The sequence below is a fragment of the Phalacrocorax carbo genome, chromosome 2 (assembly GCF_963921805.1).
Source record: "Phalacrocorax carbo chromosome 2, bPhaCar2.1, whole genome shotgun sequence".
Classification (NCBI taxonomy): Eukaryota; Metazoa; Chordata; class Aves; order Suliformes; family Phalacrocoracidae; genus Phalacrocorax; species Phalacrocorax carbo.
Genome location: NC_087514.1, coordinates 93,751,834 through 93,773,588, shown reverse-complemented (window position 1 = coordinate 93,773,588; position 21,755 = coordinate 93,751,834). Strand labels below are relative to the sequence as shown.

Genomic DNA, 21,755 nt, shown 5'->3' with positions numbered 1-21,755 from the left:
AATCTCTGCATGCTTATATTCATTTCATACTTAGCTGTCTGACATAGTTTTCACTTTCTGTGTACTTGCATTTAAAGTCAGTGCCGAGCTCGTGATTTATGTGAGACAATCTGTTAGTACCTTCCTACCTGCCATGGGACAGCTTTTGCACCCTTGGTAACAGTTCTTTGAGGACTTCTGTAGGGTCTAGCTTAGCTTTTCACTTAGGTTAGTCTTCATGAAAACTTTTTTACTAACTTTGAGTTTATGGAAGCCTTCTCAAAGGTGATTGTTCTGTATTCTTCCCTTCCCAGAATTGTGAACTCCTGTGTAGTAAGGTCATTCTCATCCAAATTACTACTAAATTTCACATTCTCCAGTAGTTTGGGTGGAGAGCCTTAGGCATTGATTACCTACTCCAGAAGTGGCCAGCTTTGCTATGTCCAGGTTCTGGTTTTATTCTCAGCCAGGTGTTCCCAGAGCAGATCATTACCAACCACGTTTACAGGACACTGTGCAGCCCAGTCTGACAGCAGATCAGCATTTTGGGCAGTCAGTTAACATTGACTTCTGCACTGGATTTTGCTCCTGTTTTGGGGGGCACCAGTTTGTGCCCCCAGTATAGTTCATCTCCCCTTGCTAAAGCAGGACCGATCACAATACCCTGTATCTTGGCAGATGTTGTCTAATCTCTTCTTACAGTTATATGTCATTTTCTTCTGAGGAGGTCTATTGATCTTACTGTATGGCTGTCTGCAGTACAGTGAGAGATGACTACCTTCTATTACAGTGAAAGCTGCATTGGCAACTTGTGCGCTCTTTGTGTTTCAGTTCATGTTTTTAAATGAAAATAAAGGCAATCATTTTGTCTTCCTTGCTTAAAGTTGATTTAAGTAGTCAAAACATAAAATTCTGCAGTTCAGTTCTAACTTGCAATTAGGGTATTGTTTTGGATGATCCCATGGCGCATTTCTGCCACAGGTTCTTCTTAAATTTACATAAAATTTGAGGAAATAAGATACAATTACTTGAATTTTTCAGGAGTAGAATAAACTTAGTGTGCCTTCAGAATGCAGAATGCTCTTTACCTCTTAAGTTATTTGGGCTATGTATTTAATAACTTTTAGCGCAGAGTATATGAACATCTCTTCTGTAAAGATTTTGCACATGCAAATTAGTTTCTCTAAGCACTGCATTCAAATAAGGCAACTTCAATGGTGTTGCTATGATAAGGGAGCTGAATTACACAAAGTCAGCTCTTAGGTGCATTGAGAGGTATGGTATTTAAAGACTATTATGGTATCAGTACAAAAGTACTTCTGGTAAACTCTGTCAGAGTAGAACCTTTAAAACAAAAACTAAATCCTAGTATTTTAGTCCAGTGCTCTGCAGTGAGATTTAATTTTTTTCTTTCTTTCTTTCTTTCTTTCTTTCTTTCTTCCAGGCTACATTTCACAGCCCGTTTAGTCAACTTGGACAGAGCCCAGAAGGGTGTTCCTCTTACCTGTTTCCAAAAATCATGGGCTTAGCTAAGGTAAGAATGTTTGCACTGTCTGTGGGATCATCTGACCCTTGTGTGTTGGGATCCTCCAACTGTAAGAGCAAGTGGAGTCACAGCAAGAGTCCTCAAAGAAAGCTCCTGTTTGCATCTTTTGAAACAAAGATCAAGAAATGTAACGACCGTGTCAGCACAGGCACCACAACAGAGTAGTGACCATTTGTAAAGCCATACTGTGATACTGATAAAAGTTTTCTTTCCCATGGCTTCTTCCACCTTCTTGAGACAATTTCTATATGGCAAAAGTTTGTCTCTTTTTTCCAGCAATGGGAGGGAATGATGTAAAGAAGGATTAAAAAAATAAAATAAGAGCACTCTTAAGAAATATCTTAGCTGGCCGCCTTTATCAGGCAAGGGAGCAAGTGTTGCAGTAGTTTCTGCCAACCCTGTAGGAAACTTGTATTCAACCATTCCTCCAAATGTGAATGTGAAGCAATCCATTTATGTATTTACTTCCAGACCTTTTAAATTATCTATTTTGTTCTAATATATATTGGCCTTCTGTCCATACTCTTATTTTTGCTGTCTACTCTAGAAATAAGGAACCTAAATAATAGTAATTTAAAAAATATAAAAAGAAAAAAGGAGAGAGAGAATCTAATTTTTCTTTTCTTAGAACAGCATAACTCCCTTTCTCCTTTTGATATCCCACAGAAAAAAATCTGGATAGTTTGAAATACTTCTGCTGTTATTGCCTGCGTTAATGTGTTTCTGTTTAGCAGGGTTTAAATCTGTAAGGAATAGAGCAAGTGCTTCATGTCTATTGTCTATTGTTCTCTATGTCTAGAGCTATTGTTCTCTATTGTGCTTCATAAACATCCAAGTGTCAAGGGTAGCTTATTCAGTACCTACCAGTACATGTTCTAGAAATCTTGGAGTCACTGCAGGAAGTGAACGAATACATTTATGATGTGGTAATTTCAGGTGACAAGCGTGGAGCTCTGCTCAAAAAGACATGTAGACTCTTGGTGAGCAATAGGAGCTGGAGGCATCAATAGTGGTGTAGCCCAGGGATTGATACTGGGTCTAATACTTCTTTAACCTCTTCATTATGGCCCAGTTGATGGGACTGAGTACACCCTCAAGCAGATGATACAAAACTGAGAGGAATGGTTGATACACCAGATGTGTTGACATTCAAAGGGACCTGGACAGGTGGGAGAATTGGAGAATCTCATGGACTTCAGCAAAGGAAAAGGCAAAGTCCTGTACCTGGGAAGAAACAATCCCATGCACCAGTGCATGCTGGGGTCTTACTGGCTGGAAAGCAGCTTTGGGGACCTGTGTGTACTGGTGGACTACAAGTTCCCCATGGGCCAGCAACACGCCCTTGCAGCAAAGGCGGCCAACAGTATTCTGGGTTGCATTAGATGAAGCATTGCTAGCAGATTGAGGAAGGTGATTCTTCCCCTCTGCTCAACACTGGTGAGACCACAGCTGGAGTGCTGTGTTCAGGTCTGGGCTCCGGCTACAAGAGAAACATGGACATACTGGAGCACGCCCAACAAAGAGCTGCAAAGATGATTAAGGCACTGGAACATATTACATATGAGAAGAGGCTAAGAGAGCTGGGACAATGTTTCCTGGAGCAGAGAAGGCTTGGAGGAATCTTACCAATGTTTATAAATACCTGATGGGAGGGTGTAAAGAAGATGGAGACGGATTCTTGTCAGTGGTGCCCAGTGACAGGACAAGACGAAAGGGGTACAAATTGAAACACAGGAAGTTCCATCTGAATGTTAAAAAATAATTTTATAATGAGGGTGGTGAAACATGGGAATACGTTTTGCAGAGATGCTGTGAAGCCTTCATCCTTGGAGAAGTGTCTTCATCCTTGGAGAAGTGTCTTCATCCTTGGAGAAGTGTCTTCATCCTTGGAGAAGTGTCTTCATCCTTGGAGAAGTGTCTTCATCCTTGGAGAAGTGTCTTCATCCTTGGAGAAGTGTCTTCATCCTTGGAGAAGTGTCTTCATCCTTGGAGAAGTGTCTTCATCCTTGGAGAAGTGTCTTCATCCTTGGAGAAGTGTCTTCATCCTTGGAGAAGTGTCTTCATCCTTGGAGAAGTGTCTTCATCCTTGGAGAAGTGTCTTCATCCTTGGAGAAGTGTCTTCATCCTTGGAGATACTCGAAACCCAAGAGGGGACAGTCCTGGGCAGCCTGTTCCAGCTGACCCTGCTTGAGCAGGGGCTTTGAACTAGGCAGTATCTGGAGGTCATTTCCAACCTCATCTATTCTGTGATTCTGTGCTCTTGTCAGAGGGCAGACATTAACAAGTAAGAGAATAATATAAATGTGACTTGGATGCTTGTACCTTTCCTATCAGATTACTCCAGTCTTCTGTCTGGTTGAATCACACTTTCTACTTTTCTTTATATAGGCAAGTGAGATTTTGCTTTTCAATAAAAAGCTGACTGCAGCAGAAGCCTGTGCCCAGGGACTTGTGACTGAAGTCTTCCCCGACAGGACTTTTCAGAAGGAAGTTTGGGCAAGATTAGAAGCTTATGCAAGCCTCCCAAAAAATGTCAGTATTTTAAGTTTTTCTCCACCTTGTAAGCCTGTAGTGTTCCCAGTCCTCCTGCCAAACCTATCCTGTTACTTGGCTTCACTTCATCCTTAATTGAAATAACAAGCCTCAATATATTTTCCTTCAAGCACAGATCTGTCCTTGCCCTTTGCTGCTGTGAAACAGAGTACCTCTCTTCTACCCTGGCTGAATCTAAGACAGTGCACTGTACACAGAGATTCAATGGCTGAAAAGCCTTAAAATCTGATTAATCCTCTGGCAGTCTCTGTGTGCATGCTTTGGATGCCTTTTCTTAGATTTTTATTTTGGCAATAGCTTAGGTTTAAGAGCCTTATCGCTGATTCTGCAGTATTAATTGTACCGTGTGCACTGTGGGTGCTCAAGGTGATGCTGGGTGGCTTTACTTTTTGCTGAATTCAGACACCCTGTTCGCTAGTTCAGATTTTGCAAAACTACTTGAGTCACAATGGTGTTGTGTTACATTGGACAAGAGGAGACACTTGTGCCAACTGCCGATAATGTAGGTTGCATTTGGGACTGCAGACAGTTGCACAGATTTTCCTTTGTATGCCCATCTACTCTGATTATGAGCACTTAGCGGGCTGCTGTTTTGCTTCCCATGAACCTCCTCCACCTTATTAGCAGTCTTAATAATTAAATGCAATAATTATTTCCAGCAAAAAGGTTGACTAAAAGCTGAAAAGTGCAATGTTAATACAACTCTGAATTCCAAAGTGTTTATTGTGCTGTTTTGTGAAACATTAAATTCAGGAATAGAAAGCATAACTTCCTAACGTTCCTCTCTTTCTCCTCCAGTCCTTGGCAGTGTCAAAGCAACTGTTACGAAGTATGGAAAAGGAGAGGCTCCATGCAGTCAACAGTAGAGAGTGTGAAGTCCTGAAGGAGAGGTGGTTATCCGATGAATGTATGAATGCTATTGTCAGCTTCTTTCAGAAGAAATCAAAACTCTGATCTTCACCAGCAGAGTAATTCACCTTCTGGCAATAGCTTAACCTGCCCTTATCATTAATAAACTTTCTCTTCAAATAATAATTCTTACATCTTTTGATATGGTATATTTCTGTTCTGAGTACTGGCTTAAAACTCGTTCATAAAATTAATACTATGGTATGTGCCTTGGATCCGTTATGGATATTTAGGTTGGGGAGAAAAGGTTCGTTTTTCTGTCAGCAGCAGTGATGTTTCTGAATAATACTAAAGCATATTGTCTTTCAAAAGAAACAACAGATTCAATAGCACCATATTTTGATAGCTCAATAAATGTCTTATGAGTGATGCTTTATTCATCTGTGGGGAAGGAAATACTGTATTAACGAAAAATAAATACAAGTATTTAGTTACTGTTGCACTGATTCTTACTTCTTCTGTTAAACATATCCTCAGTGAGAGCAAAAGTAGTTCCAGGTGGTGTATTAATATAATAGTCTTACAAAAAGTAATCACTTGACTAACTTGAAGGTTCTCGAGGATGTTTCTTGTGAGCTTTATGGTTCTAATCTTAAATATGTTTTTCCATTAATTGCTTCATATTGCCCTTTTTCTGTGAAAAAATCCTATTATGATAGTATGACCTTTTACTGTAGCCATTTTGGAGTTAAAATAACAAAACAATTATTTTTGAACAGGAAAATTTCTCCACTTTTCATGGAAGTCTTTGGGTAGAGAGTGTACCAGGCACTGCACAGGACAGGGTCAGGCTGCTGGAAGTAGGTAGGCATTTAGCTCATGCCAGCAAAAGGAAATGGTGGAGAAGCCTCTTAATGACAAAGAGCTGATAGTTTAAAAAAAAAATATATATTTAATTTCAGTGCTCTAGACTCTGGTCTCAAGAGCACTGATGGTGAGAAGCCCAACAGGCGCCACTCTGGCCCTGGCCCTGCGTGTTTAGGCAGGTGTGTGCATAAAAGCAGGGGTGCAGCGGGTGCCTGTGGCAATGCGGAGGGAGGCTGGTGTAGGTGCAGCAGAGGTTGAGGTGGATGCCGGTTTCTCCTCTGGATGCAAATGCCAGAGCGCTGGGGCGCAGCACAGGGGTGGGAGCTGCTGGAGCAGAGCAGCGAGCTGTCAGAAATGGATGACTCTGTGTCACCAGGGTGGCTTGACCAAGGCTTGTGGTGCAGCTGTCAGACAGTTGCCTGTGTCCGGGCAGCATGGACATGCAGGATGGCTGCTCGCAGTGGCACTGCTGCTTCAAAGGGTAAGCAGGTCATAAAGTCCAGACTTTGCCTCCAACATGGTACCTGGCCCTTGGGATTTAACTACTGAGAAAGAAAAAGATAAATGGGATCAGAGAAAAAATGAGCAGCGTGGGTATGCATCGCTCAGCTAAGCTACAGCAGCTAAATTTGATGCTGAGAAGTATTAAATGTATTTAGGGTCCTCCTTAACCTTCTGTGAGGGTTGATGCTGCCACAGAGGATTTACCAAGAAAAACAAGTCTGCTGTCACACCAGGACCAGGATGGCAGAAGCAGGGCCAACAGAAACACAGGTAGAGTGAAGCGGTAGAGAGGTACAGGGGAGAAGGAGAGGGTAAATCTGCCAGGGAGTCCAGAGACCGGCCTTGGACCCAGGACAGGAAAGAGAGGGGAATGAAAATAATTTCCTGCTATCATGAAATAACATGGAAAGGACTGGGGAGGGCATTCTCCCAGCAGATGTGAAACAGCCAAAGGGCTTTTGCCTTCCCTCCCAGCGCCTGCAGAGGGGACGTGGCCCCAGGCCCCAAGGCATGATGGTGGAAGGAAGGCCATCTCTGTGGGGCGGCGTGCAGGGCCCGTGCTGTGGTGGGGTGGAGGGGTGGCCGAGGGCCAGGGCACAGTGGCAGGAGAGGCAATGAGAGAAGAAGCTCAGGTGGGAGGTGAGTGCTGCTGGCAGGCTAGGCAAGCTCAGGGCCACCACAGTGCCCCAGCCCCATGCGGCAACAAGACTCCACCATCCCACCCGGGTGCATGCACCTGCGGACGGGGCAACCGTAGGGCTGCTGGCAAAGAGCCCCACTGAAGCAGGGGGTTGCCCAGCGGGGCCACGCTGCCTCCAGGCAGGCGTTGCTGGGGCGTCCCAAGGTGTGAGGCTCGGTGCTGGCTACGAAATGGCGGCAGTTGTGTGGGGTGAGGAGGAGGCCGGGAGCTGTGGCCCTGGCCCGGGGCAGCCCCTGGGCTTGGGGCAGTGCAGGGGACGTGCCTTCGGGACCAGAGGGTGAAACATGGCTTTGTCTTGCCGAGGCTTTTGTGGCTCGTATGCTTTTTTTTAATTTTCCCCCACGCTGCTCACATGAGCCTAAAGGCTTTCTGTGGTGTTTTTATGGCATGGTGGTGGTGTAGGGGTGGCCACTGTTGGCATAGCTAGGGATAAACAGTTGTTCAGTCTTTCGAAAGCTCTTAATCAGTGATAAAGTTTAGTAGATTTAGTAGTGCGTTTTGTGTGTGTGATGTGTTTGCTTCCCTCAAGGGAAAATGCAGCCATTGATAGTCTTTTGATGGATGAAATAGCAGGAACTGGGTTTCCTTGATCAGCATACAACTTCCAACAATGGGAGATGAACAATTACTGGTTTTGTAATGAATTAGAACTGCTGAAGTATTTTTTCCTTTCTGACTCTCTATGAGTAATGAGAATAAATCAACATCGCTTCTAGGGAATAGAACTCCTGGTTGTTTGTAGTTAATTTTTTAAAAGTTAAATCATTGTCTCAGATCACTTACAAAGTTCACTTCATAACTTTCTTGTTCACAAAATATTTCTTTCTGATTAGCAGCATCTTTAGTAATTTTTACACATTTTTATAGGTGTCCAGTATTAAGAACAACAGAACAAGTCTGATGAATCTTTTCAAGCAATTTCTAATTACTCCATACAACTCAGCAAACCTAGACACTCTTTTCTGAAATAGTCACCTATTAATGATATTTATTATAATTGGACTGTGGGGATTACATCAAATGTTCTTGAATGATCTTTATGTTCCCTTCAAGGTACGACCATTGGGTGGTGTACATCTTGCTAATACGGGGGTGCAACGTACAATAAAATTCAGGTCGCACTTGGCACAATCATACACATGCTTAATAATCTGCCTCCATGTTTGTATAGAATCACAGGTAAATAATCAAATAGATCATACAGAAATACCAATGGCACGATCTGCACCTAGGTTCAGAAAATAAGGTGTTGTAAGCTTCACTGGATATTAGACCTGCAACATTCATTGATTGTATTCATTACAGTTACTGCTAATACAACACCCCTTTGACTAACAGCAGATTTGATACCAGCAATTAGAAATCCAAAGTCTGTCAAAACCACAAAGCTCTGCATGTAATAGCATTGTGAAACATTAGTGATATACTCTATATTTTTATCATAAATGATTCATTTATTTTAAGGTTGCATCATGATGCTGGCCTTTATGTTTCTGGCATTGCATTTACAGTTCATTTGTAAATATCCCATAACAACTCTACTGTGTTAAAGTGCCTCTCCCTTGTTCCAGCCGAACGTGAACATGTCCATAAGGACAATGTAGTAGATCTCATATCTAAACAAGGACTTTTAAGGTTTTCAAACAAGTTAGAATTTATGATAAAAAACCCTAAACCATGGCAATTCTTAAAAGGTTCCTCCATCTATAAACTTTCCTAGATACTTAGGGACAGACAACTATGCATGTTATATAATCTTCTTGTAGTACCTAACAAAATACTGTCATTCACAAAATTTTCTTGGAGGATCAGTTCTCTTCTTTGATTTGCAACTAAGCTAACTTTAAAACGCACTCTATTGCCTGTAACAAGTGAAATGCAATATCAATACATTTTAGCTTTAAGTAGGTGGAATAGGTCTAGAATGCAACATCTAAAACCTGGGGCAAAAAAACCCAAGCCAAATCCTGTTGTGACTTATTAACCACTTCTCCATCCAATATAGTCAGGATGTTTACAGTTGAAAGCAGTTTGTATAGAGTGTTTAACACAATATTGCTTTAATTAGTTGCAGTGGAACACACCTGTGATAGCAGTTCAGCAGCTTCTCACCGAGAAGGTTACACAGCCCAAGACGATGACTAACAAAACTGGCAGCAAAGCCTGCAGAGCTTTGCCAGGCAATCTGCTCAGGGTTTGCAGAGGGCTGGAGCAAAAAGGCTAAGATTGCTATTGTCATATTGACGAAACTTTGGGATTAAAATACAAATCTCTACAACTGAAAATGCAATAGTAGCTTGTCAGGCACCAGGTACTCCGGATCAAAGGGGTTTTTCCTCCTCTTCTGACACAAAACAGCCAGACTTTCTTCAGGCCTTCTCTGATCGGCACCCAAAGGTCAGGTTGAGAGCTGGTAGGATACTGATGAGGACCTCGTATCTATTAGTCTGCCACAAGTGGGTACAGGTGAGAAGTGTCCTTTGAAGGAGTGCCAAGCTGCATGCAGATGGTTGGTTGTAGCACTGCTGCAGAGGGGTTGTGGCGCAGTATTCACCCCTATGTGAATCCTCCTGCTGTCCAGGGCTCTGTCCCTGAGCTCTGCACTCCAGGCTGAGGTGTTCTGTTCTGGGACCTGCAAACCTCATGAACCAGTGCTTTTCATGAGTGCAAAGTTTACAGGCACCTGTATTATGTTAGAGACATACTGTGCTAAGAATATTTTGAAAAAATAAGATTTGTAGGAAGATATCCTTTGTTATGGTGTAGCGTAGTGTTAAAAGTTGGAGATTTTTCTAGCACATAGATCTTTCTTTACTTGTCTTCCAAAGCACGCCTTTTTTTCTCTGACTATGCTACTTAGTTTTATAGAAGTTATTTCTTCCCTACCTAAAATCCCAGTCTTGTTCAAATGCGGACACATCATTTGAGGCATGTTGTTAAAAGCCAAGTTCAGCTCACTGAAACTAACAGATACATGCTTGTAACAGGTTAAAACTTTCTAGTAAAAGATCAAAGAAAAAAAGTGATAATTTTGAAAAGTGTTTTCACATGCACTATATCTCAAATTGGTTTGTTCTTTTTGCAGGACTCTTGCAGACTTCCAGTGGACCTATTGCTAGATTTGAGGTCTTCTGAAAATAAGTGTAGCACAACACAGGTGGACTTTGTTCGCCAAATAAATTAGGTATCCTGTTCTATTTCTTATTCCTTGTGTTCATTCTGAAACATGTTTCTGATCTTTAAACAAAATTGTTTTCCTAACTTTAGCTAACTCAAAATATCAGTGAAGAAGGAATGTTTCATGCCTGGAAGAAGACACATAATGAGGGCAAAATTGCTGTGAGCAGGTAAAATAGTGTTTTAATGATTATATCAAATTAAACTGAGTAGTTAATGTCATAACCATCCAGGCAGGCTGAACAGGTGAAAGCAATGCGTGCAAAGACATGCTAGCACTCTGTGAAATTAAATATCAACAGGTAATTATCAGCTTATATATTTTTCTAATTGGAGCACTCAGAGGGCTTTTATTAATTGATGTAAATTTGCTTTCACTGAAGTTAAGGAAGGGCACTTGGGTGGTAATAAACAGTGTGTTCAAGTAAAAGCCTTTAGTCTCTTCTACAGCGTGTTATTTTGTACTGTAGTTAGACCCTGAGGTTGCTTGAGATATCTAAGTGTACAATTCATTAACTCCATTATTAGTGTAATTTCTTCAATAGATCCTCTGTACACTCTGCCTGATGCTGGCTCTCATTATTAAAGGAGTAGTGTACAGCAGAGAGGGAGATTTTTGTTTGGCTGTTTTTCTTTTATTGGTGCTGGGCTTTGTCTTCCAGTTTAGTTAACACCCTAGAACTGTAAGAGCCACATCAGTACTTTTGATTACAAACAACATTTCTTATTCACCACATATTCTAATGTGTAGGAAATATTTGCGTGGATTGAAAACTTAATCTGAAATTAGAATAATTCCCTTACCTGTTTTCCCTAAATGTATATGTAAATAAACTGATTGTATCTCCAGTTGGTATCCCTAATGATAGTATATGTTCACCTTAATTTACCTTTTAATGGGTAGGATTTCATATTTTTCAGCCAATAAAACACCTATTGCAAATGTATTTTTTACCTGGCATTTTAGATAGAAGTAGTATAACTAATCTTACAGATAGGAAATAAGGAATTCTTTACCTATTGATATGAGGGTTAATTTAAAAATCTAGAAAATATTTGCATAGATTAAAAAAAAATTTAGAAATTAGAGTACTTGCAGAAATTCCATGGAGTTTATAGAAATATTCCTAAAAGAAGATAACAAAACTATCAGTAAGTTGTTACAATTTGCATTGATTGAAGAGATATTTTGCTGTCTCACAGCACTGCTGAATAGTTCTATTTCTTTTTGTCATTTAAAGTTATTAGATTTGAGTAATGTTTTAAAACTTTTTTAAAAAGAGTATCTAATCAACGAAAAGGCAGAAGCTAACTTCTGATCATATTGTTCTGTCAGCCCTGATCTTCTAAGTATGTGTGACTTTACCTTTCTTTTGTGGGACAAGGACAGGATGCAAAGTTTTTTTATCAAGTCTACTATTTTACGAGGAGAAGCAGCCGAAGATACAATTAAGTACTTAAAGTTAGTGGAGGGAGTTTTCTGGAAATCTCCTCCCTGCTCTGCAGTAATAAAACAGAACAAAACAGTCTGTATTTGTCAAGGACAAACAATATCAAGCTGATTTAATTTCCTTCAGTAGTGTGACTAGCTTGGTGTACAGGTGAACAGCAGTGAATGTAATGTAAGGTTTAGAAAGGTTTTTGTGCTGTTCTGCTATGCAGCTGCCATAAACAATTCCAGGAAATGCTATCTAGATTAAATCAGAATTGTAGAGTTGTAGAACTGGCAGAAACACTCTATTAAGCAGTAGCCATCAGATTATCAAAGTGAGAGGGCAGACTGGGATCTGACAGGAGCTTATTCTGGTGTTGCTTTTGCTCAGTGTGTTCATGAATGAGTTGGATGTCAGGAGAAAGCAGCATATTATAAAACATGTGGCTAACACCAAATTTTAAGATCATCTTGGTGAGTTGTCTTGTTCCTAATCAACAGGACGAATTTCAATAGGGAAGCACCTCTCCACTCATTCTACTATTACTGAATTTTCTTTTGATGATTCTACTGATGCTGAAATTAGATACCCCAAGAACTGACATAATTGCTCTAAAATGGTTACCTCGGGACTGTTTCAATAGCGATTACCTTATTTTGGCAAAACCTGAAGTAGGTTTGTTTGAAGTTTAGTTCTCACTAATCTGCCCGTCAAGGGAGAACAAGTTCTGCCATATAGGTAAGAACCCAAAATACAAGCAAAAACATTTCTATTAAGCACTTTCCTTTCCCAACCCCTCCACTTCCTTCATAGTTCTTTATCTCTGAGAATGGGCTCTTCCTTTGTGCTTGTTGGAAAACATAGAGAAAGGTGAGACTAATGGGGTAGAGTGGGGGACTCCCAAGTTTCACTACTCTGTGCTGTAGCTAGGAGAGAGCACACTGGTTTTTGGAGGGTTTGTCGTATGCTTTTGCAAGCTTTTGGTAAACTGTATATTTCAAAAGATTTAGGAAGAATCTCACGAGACTGCGCTTCTCATTACAGGACGTTCTTGTAGCAGTTGTGCCATCTGCTTCTATAGGAAATCAGGAAAGCAATGAAAATCTGCTTGCTTGTCTCCACTGGGAGTCAGCTGGAAACTAGGAGAACCATGATGGTGGCTTTTGCCAATCTCTCCTTCCCTACTCCAGAAAACCTGGTGGAAGTCCAGTGGCTTAAGCAGTGCTCAGGAAAAACAGATGATATTTTACTTCTGTGATGGATGGTAAACCAAGAAACATCTTAAGCTTTTTTCAACTTTTTTCACTTGCATTTGGTGCAAAATCATCTTGAAACAGACCACAGTTTCCCTTGTGCATTTCAAGCTTCATTTCCTTTTACCATTCCTATCGCAGATAAACACCTTGATATCACTTTATTTTCTTCTTCTGGACATTATCTTAATACAAGTATTCAACACAGGGCACTAGGCTTCTCCTGATTATTGGAACAAAGGCTAGAACACCTTTGAAACCCAAATCAGACTGCTCTGGTTTTTGTGATTTTTGCCCAGTATCTAGCTGTGTTACGGCAGCTTGGATAGTTTTTAGTTCGTAACATTGCAACACAAACTCTGAACAAGACTCTGCTTTGCCACAGTAAAATTTCTTTCATGGAGGGTCAGCTGGAAAGGAGCCGAGCCAGGAAACCTAGAAGGTGGTACATTGGCAGTAGTTTGTTGTATTTGTTTTGATGCCTTGGTCTGTGCTAGTGTTTGCTTTGTTCTGTAACTGGTGTATTAGAAAAGCAAAAATATGTACTGTGTTTTGAATCCAGCAGGAACAGTACAGAAAAGGCCCTCTGCCTGCCCCTGGCCCTAGGAGCACAAGAAGCCAAACTGGGTGTGCTCATTCTTGTAGGAGTCCAGAAGAAACTTGGAAGTATGTTACACAGGATTGGTTTCAGCCTTTGGAGCTGAACATGGCTCATGTAAACTACAAGAATGAGTGGAAACACCCATTTTCCAGTAGGAGATAAAGAACACAGGATTCCATTTTTTAAAACAAAAGTCACATTACATTTTTTTGACAATAGAGTGGATGAGTTGCAGGTTGAATACGTAATACCCTGAAGAGAAAACCAGAAGATAGGTAATTCAGCATGACATTCGGCAATCTTGCATTTGTACTTGAGTGAGGAAAGTAGAGTTGGGTTTTAGTTGCTTGTAGGCGTTGAAAAACAGTTTGAGCAGTTAGTCCACGTTTATTGTATGCTTAAATCAAAGTAGCAACAAATTCCAAATAAATCTGGTGGAGTACTGCTTTCCTTCTTGTGGCATGGAATCTCAACAGCTGTACCCTTAGCATACAGAGTATAACAAAGGTCAAGAACTTTACTGGATTCAGCAGGGCCACTATTTCACTTCTAGTACATCAGCTTCCTCTAAATGGAATCCCCAGTTTATTTCTGTTTCTTTCCTCAGACACATCAGTAAGCCTCCAGTGGAAACTCAGCTCACATAATTCTTAAACGTCTTTGCTGCTAATCATGCAGTGGGAGGAAATGTGAATGACTCTTAAACAGCATCTTATACCAATCTTCAGCAGACACCAATAGTAATCTGCTGGGCAAAAGCAGATTGGGGTATTTTTTCAATACTGGAACTGAAGCCATTATTCCTAACTTCGAGCCTGCTACTGAATGTAGTACTGAAGGTACCCTCTCTGTTTCTGAATGTAGTTTTGGGTTACAAAATGGTAACACAGACAACAGGAAGAAAATAATGCACCGGAGAATGAAATGATAAATGGTGGTTTGCCTAAATATTTCAAAAGCATGGATTTGAAGTTAAAGCCATAAGCAATAGAAAACAACATGAAAACATAATACTCCTCTCTCCTCCTTCCCCCAGCATTCATTAGTCTTTACAAACAGTAGTCTTTTCAAAATAGGGTAACCACAAGTTAGGTTTCAAACTGTCCCCAGAAGGCTCTGATGTAAAACTGTTCTCTCGTCTACTGGAAATGGAAGGAACGCAGCATCTAACTACAGTCCAGGAGAAGATCAACACCTCACAACTGCTACCTGATGGTTGTCAGCAATCGACCTATTTCTAAAAGTCCACACATCAGTCAGCCAGGGCTACCTCATTCTCCCCATTCTCAGGCAGCTTTTTAATTAAGAAAAAATTCCAGCTGCTTTAGATGTGGGCAGAGCTGTTCAAACAGCTGTGTTTGCCAGTGCTGTGGGACAGGCAGGTGCATAGTGGAGCACCCACTGCTGGCAGTTCAGGCACGGGGGAAGTTAGAGCATCACGTGATGCTCCAGAGAGCTCCAAGACGCCTACAATCTTAAACTATATGCCCATGAGGAGATCTTCCTCTCGCTGTTGCTGAACCAAGCTCTCATTCAGCTCTTGTAGCAAGTTCAGAGTTATGGTCACCAAATGCAGCTGCCACCTACTCCTTCTACTCCATTGATATCAACAACATAGGACTCAAACCTCTTCAGAAAGAGCTCAGTAATGAATAAGCTTTGTTTTGTGTCCTGGTTTCAGCTGAGATGAGATGATAAAGGTAATTTTCCTCATAGTAGCTAGTATAATGCTGTGTTTTGGATTTAATATGAGAATAATGTTGATAATGCACTGACTTTTTCTTTGTTGCTAAGTAGTGCTTACACTAGTCTAGGACTTTTCAGCTTCCCACGCTCTGCCAGGTGCACAAGAAGGTGGGAGGGGGCACAGCCAGGACAGATGACCCAAACTGGCCAAAGGGGTATCCCGTACCATGCGATGTCATGCGCAGCATATAAGCTGAGGGCAGTTGGCTGGGGGGCGGCAATCGCTGTTCAGGGAAAGGCTGAGCATAGGTCAGCAGGTGGTGAGCAATTGTATCATGCATCACTTGCTTTGTGTATTATTATTATTATTATTACTACTACTACTACTATTTTACTTTATTTCCATTATTAAACTATTCTTCTCTCAACCCACGAGTTCTCTCACTTTCACTCTTCCAATTCTCTCCCCCATCCCACCGTGGGAAGAGTGAGTGAGCAGCTGCATGGTGCTTAGTTGCCAGCTGGGGTTAAACTTTAGACACTTGTCAAAAAGGTAGACTCTTTCTCTCTTGCCCTCGCAAAGCTGAAATACACTAATACTGAAAAATATTAATTTCTTGAATTCCTACATGTCGTGAGTGAGTCTCAGTCAGCATTGCTGGTTTAGTGTAGTTTATAAGTTAAGTCAGTAAGAGTTTTCTTACTGATTAGAAGTGATGGGTAGTAGTACCTCGTCAGAATTGAATACAACTGTTCTAAAAAAAAATAAATCAAATTCCATTCATTTTATGTGCCAAGATCTTGAGACATTTTGTAAGACCTTTTTATAGAACTAGCTGGCACCTAACTGTCTTCTAAAGGGCTTCTCCTTGCTACAATTACAGATTTTTCCAAATAATCATAGAACAGTCATAAAAGGGAGCACGCAGACTGCTTGTTAATTGCAGTTGTATTACTTAGCATAAATACATTGGAACAGTGTAAAAGTGGTGGTATGACTTAGATACAGCCTCTGGACCACATTCTGACTGCCTAAAACTGGTGTGGGCTGAAAGCTTTTCAGGCTCCAGTGGAATGACTCGTATTTACCTTGGGGTAAATAGAATAATCTGTAAAATAGCTTACTGGTAGCTAGACTGTTGCCTGAGACCGAATGATGGGTGGCTTTGTAAATCAAATACATACATGAGGTAAGGAAATACATTTACCCCTCTCTCAGAATGTGGGACCAGAACATGTTCCTGTGGACTCTTGGATTTTGGAGGATAGCTATTCCATGAAAACCTCCATAAACTTTTATGAGTGAATTACATCCTTGATTTGATCTTTTTGTCTATAAGGGCATTGTTTCCATTAAGTGTGTGTTTAGACTGCATTCATTTCTCTGTCTGTGTACGGGAGCTTCCCACACATGAATTTTGCTAGTTTTTGTCACTTTAAAATTCATCTGTGGTTTCAGGCATGCAGGTCTTCTGTGAGATGTCTTAAATTGCTCTTAATTGCATATAGGCGATTACTGCGTAATTAACCACATGGTAAGGGAATTTCTGGATTACTTTTAAAGAATAAAAACCTTTAAAAAAACCCTTATTGATCTAGGCATTATTTGGGATCCTCATCTAAACATAGCTGAATTTCTTACTAAGCCTTTCTGAACAGAAATACAGTAATTACTTGCAAATAGGAATGGACCTGGTATATTAGCTTTAATGAGCTAGCAGAGCAATTTGGGTCAGGTTGTGAAATCACCCATTTCCTATCCTGTCAGACGATAAACAAATTTGCTCTGCCAGATTTATTTAATTTAAGCCTCCTAGGGGGAGAAAATGGATAGGCGTTGAGCGTGTTTCAGATTTAACTTTAAAACTCCCAGAAAGAGTGACTAAACTGCCATCTTCCTGCGTGTAGGAGACCACTCAAAGGAAGAGTGATTGCAAGGAGTCCTCTTGCTCAGCCACGATGGGACGTCTTCATTCAAGAGCCTGAAGGGAATGGTGCCTTTACCGGACTCAGCCAGCTGGCTTAACCTGTCTGGATATTAAATCCAGACTAAATTTTGTAAAAACATGTATGGAATTCTGTGTTACCTGTCCAGATGCCCAGTAGATACACAAGTAGGCGCGGTCTGAAGGTCACCTTGGCTTTAGTTGAGCAGAACTTTGTTCTTTCCTACGGAAAGACTGGAGCCCAAATGAAGGGCTGCTCTATACCGCACGTCTCATCTGGATAATGTTTTTAGGATGAGCTGTTTTAACACAGGAGATGGATTTGTAGAATGTCCAATCTTTTGGTGTGTTTAGGTAAGGTAAAGCTCCTTCTATAAGCAGTATGTGAAGTTCAGCTTCCTCATTCGATGACAGGGTTTAGGAGCAGAAAGAATACAAAAAGATTCACAGATGGGCAAGTGTGACAGCTCGAAGCCACTGCCAAGGGGCTTTGCAGAACCTCCCATTTTTTGTCAGAAATAATGAATATTAGTTCTGCTGCACCTGCTTGTAACATGTTCAGTGCCATTCCTACAGGTCAGCTCAAATTCAATAAATTGCAGGAAAAATATTCTCCCATTTATTCTACATGAGGTTTTTATGCATTGGGCGAGAACTATGGTGACAGAGAGGGATAGGACTTACGAAAGGATACGCCTTAAACATTTGTTTTACTTTAGAACCAAAACTTCATTTATTGCAAAGAACTTAGCATAAAAATCAGTGCTGCTGGTAAACAAACCTTTACAAATAACAGAAAAAACCTCCTCCCAAATCACAGCAGTCCTCCCCAGGCTATGTTCTGTGGGTCATCTGGTCTTGCCCCCTGCTCAAAGCAGGGCCAGCTGCAGAGGCAAACTGGTTTGCTTGGCATTGCATCTTGTTCCGTTTCAATGGAAATTTCACAGCCTTTCTGAGTAACCTGTTCAATACGTACTGCTGGCCTCCCGTTCCGTCACCACAATTCCCAGCAGCCTACAAGAGATGCAACTTTCCTCTCAGACTATTTTCCTGCTGTAGTTACCTGCAGGAGAAGCTGCACAACTCCATTTTTAGATCCTTGCACTCCGTTCAGGATGCAAGGAATGAAGTGCTTGTATTTCCAGCTTGTGCCAGCTAAAAAACCCACATTGAGCCAGGAGGTTTTGCAAGTGGCAGAGTTAAGAGCAGCTATGGAACTGTTAGAAAAGTGGATATACAGAATGTCAAACCCAGACTACTACCATTTATTCTGCTTAGATGGCAGTGACTTAAGGTGGTTGCTGGTCTTTCCATCAATGCAGAAATTCACCTGCATTCTTCCTCTACGGAACTGTACTTCTGCTTGATAATGTATCAGATTTTGTGATAAATCTACCTATCCTGAGGGCTAGGGCTAGCGTAGCTGCAGGTCTGAATAGGATTTCAAAGACTTGTAGAGCACATCAAACAGATGGTTTAACCATCTATGAAAAGATCCATTTCATGTAACGTCACAGGATTAGGGGTTTTGACATGTTACTGGAAATCAGAGTGCTTTCTTCTCTGAAGAGGAGGATCGGTTTGCCCCTTGTGAACACAAAAAGGAGGCTTGGTCTGGGGGTACCGCAGGCTCCAGATGCTGGCCTTCTGTCCTTGCTCTTAATGGGAGCCCTTGGAGAAGAAGCCACCCCCCAGAAACACCGGGCACCTTGCACATGCAGCAGGTGGCAGGGCAGAAGAGTCACAAGCATTTTCTTCACTCTGGCATGACTGCAGCTGCCTTCATGTGCCCAGTAACCTCCTTCACCAACTCCATGCTTCGTTTTAAAGCCATACAGACTATTCCTGATAGCAGCTCTCACCCCCATTCTTTTAACAGGGTGTAGTGTAGCTGTCCTCCGTTATCCCCTCCCAGTTTCTTTTTACAAGAGCACAAAGCCACATCTGTTGCACTGAAAAAGTAACACTTTTGAGACTCAACCACAGTTACAGCCACCGTCTATATCAGTATCTACTTTCTGGGTTATGACCTTATTCCTACCTGCCCAAAAGTGGCTTTAAATTATGTCTCCGACTTCAACTCAACACTGAGTCTTTGTAAATATTCTTCACGTGTTTTCACTATTTTATGAATAATTAGCTCATACACACTTTATAGAAAGATCTGGACCACAATCATCAAAACCAGTGTTTGAGTAAATAACTGAGACAATGAAGCATTCAAAAGGTGTATCATGGAAAGAAGGGCCAAGTTTTTCATGTAGAGAAAGTAATTATTTGTTACAAGTTTAAATTAAGCTTTTGTTTGTCTAAATACTTAAATAACTAAACTAAGACGTGGAAGTATGGGAGACTTTTTTGTAGTTTCCCTTCTGTACCCACATAATGAGTGTAATGAATATACTTAACCATTTGATACGTAATTCACAAGTTAAGAAATGTAAATACACACTCCATCCCACTTCACCACACTGTCTCCCATTTGACTAGCCTCAATTTTTCCTTACGATCTATAAATGTATCTGGCTTCCCTTCACTGTAATACAATGTAATTCTTTCATCCCCTAACTCACACAGGCCAGTACCTCCCTATAAAAGATAACAAAAGGCATGGGGAGAATCAAAGTGAAACCCATATGGATTCTCTTGCGCTCACGGCACCCCCAAAACCAGGAGGCGTGCAACTTAACAAAAGACAACAGCTCTATTTTACACATATCCAGGAAGACTTTTTCACAGATTCCGTAATACACGATACGTAAGCAGACAACCCCAAAGAACTGTTCTTAGCGTATTCAAAAACCGTTCATCTATCTAGCAGCTTTGCAGTATGACATTTGTGAACACAACAGAAGACAGGATGCAAGCAAGTTTTAAGCGTACTTTATTGACTTCAAGCAATTGCCACTGTCCAACCCAACATCCTCCACCTGAGTTACAATTTTACACATACTGTAGAAGATCACTCTATCGCCAGCAGCGTCACAGACCAGTCTGCCTTCTGTGTACGGGTCAATATAGACATAAAGGTTCTTCAGAGGTTTAATGCCACTTACCCTATGTATGGAGATAAAGTGTTATTAAAAAGACTTTAAAGGAATCACTATATTCTATCAAATACTCTTAAACAGTTTTAAATTTTTACATTATAGTAGCATACACCAAGGTAATAAAAACACATTCTAACTGCATAGGGTGGGTATCTTGGTTTTTTCTGAACGCTTGGCAACTAAGTTTCTTAAATGTGAAGCCCCTTGTCACCGCTAAGGAGAAGGAAACAGAAATTAACATAGTAGGTTCAGCCCAACTTTCTATATGTAGGACCTCAGGTGAAGATACAAATTACATCTTCATGTACAGGAGGAAAAGATAAATTATCCTCCCTCTTAGCTCAGCCGAGAAACAGCTCAACACGAGAACTCTGATGCACAGCCCTTCCATTTGCACCACGCTGTAGCCACCGGAATCCAGCTGACTGCAGCAGCACTAGCAGCTGCACTGCTCTCCTCAGAGACCACAGGGTACTGGGACAGGTCTTGCCTACAACTGGAGAGGTTCCTTAACAGCATCAAAAAGTCCTCAGTTCCAAAGGCTTTTGAAGCCAGAACTAAAGATTTTCTATTGTTGCCAACAACAAGGATCAGCTGAAGCTGATACTGGATGGAGGCCTGAAATCCACTTCTCTTGAATAATCCCTGTCAGCTAGTCTCTGTATCAACAATAAAGTCTGACAGAATTAAAATAAATGATGAACCTGCTGAAGTTAAAGAAAAAAGGGGCATCATCTGCTTAACTATTTACTAGTTCAGACCGGTATTTTAACCAAATATAATGGCCAATTCTTTCCTCAATTTCATAGGTTTTATATCGATCATTCTACCATTTTAAGGAAACTGCATTTAAACAGTAATGCTTATTTACCTACATTTAATCACAATTAAAACAAAAAATTCTCTTCAACCAGAAACGAAACAAACACATCTATGTCACAAATGCTAATATACAGTAAGAATGTTTCAGGAATTATCAGTACTGCAGCAGTGTTAACCAATTCTAAATTGGAATGCTGGAAACCAAAAGATTAAGACAGAACTACATGAAGAGTAGTTTTCATATCTTTTATAGGACAGAAACCTTTGTTCATGTCTTCTGGTAGCCATCATCTTCTTTTGAGCTGCACCTACAACACAAAGAACAAGTAAACGAGCAACTTTATGCTTCTCCAGAATAGCTTAAAACAGTTCTGTAGGCATTAAGGGGCATCTTTTCTACTGCTTTGTTTCTGCATCACCAACTCATTTAATTGTTCTATATTCCTATTTTAAGAACAAAGTACAAAGCAACAGAAAGAATAAGCTATAACTACATCTGTGTAAAACTGCCCTCAAAAGTGCTCCCTACGTTGTAAAAGTGCAAGTTACTTTCTGTATTTAACTGGCAAGCAACTAGTATTTCATTAAACGTGAAAGCTATTTTTTTCATTTCCTGTATGAACAAGATACCTTAACATGTGGAAATAAGGAGAGATTATTTTTTATTAAGAATTTTACAATATAAATTGAGAAGAGACAGGTTGAAGGTTCCAAATAGGCATACAACACCACCCATCTCCTGCTTGCTTTCGTGGTTAGTTCATTACATCTCCTCGGTGGGGTATTCCC

At 40.8% G+C, this 21,755-nt stretch overlaps 1 protein-coding gene across 4 annotated transcripts in view; it reads left to right on the top strand.

Annotated features, from left to right (window-relative positions):
- The window catches only part of ECI2 (enoyl-CoA delta isomerase 2), a 33,041-nt gene extending 27,624 nt beyond the window's left edge, over positions 1 to 5,417 (top strand). For all 4 annotated transcript variants that reach the window (XM_064443529.1, XM_064443528.1, XM_064443530.1 and 1 more), the window contains 3 exons: positions 1,424 to 1,513; positions 3,914 to 4,057; positions 4,877 to 5,417. In XM_064443529.1, the coding sequence (XP_064299599.1) occupies positions 1,424 to 1,513; positions 3,914 to 4,057; positions 4,877 to 5,032 (390 nt within the window). In that variant the 3' untranslated portion in view covers positions 5,033 to 5,417. The remainder of the gene's footprint in view (positions 1 to 1,423; positions 1,514 to 3,913; positions 4,058 to 4,876) is intronic.
- Positions 5,418 to 21,755: the final 16,338 nt, after the last annotated feature.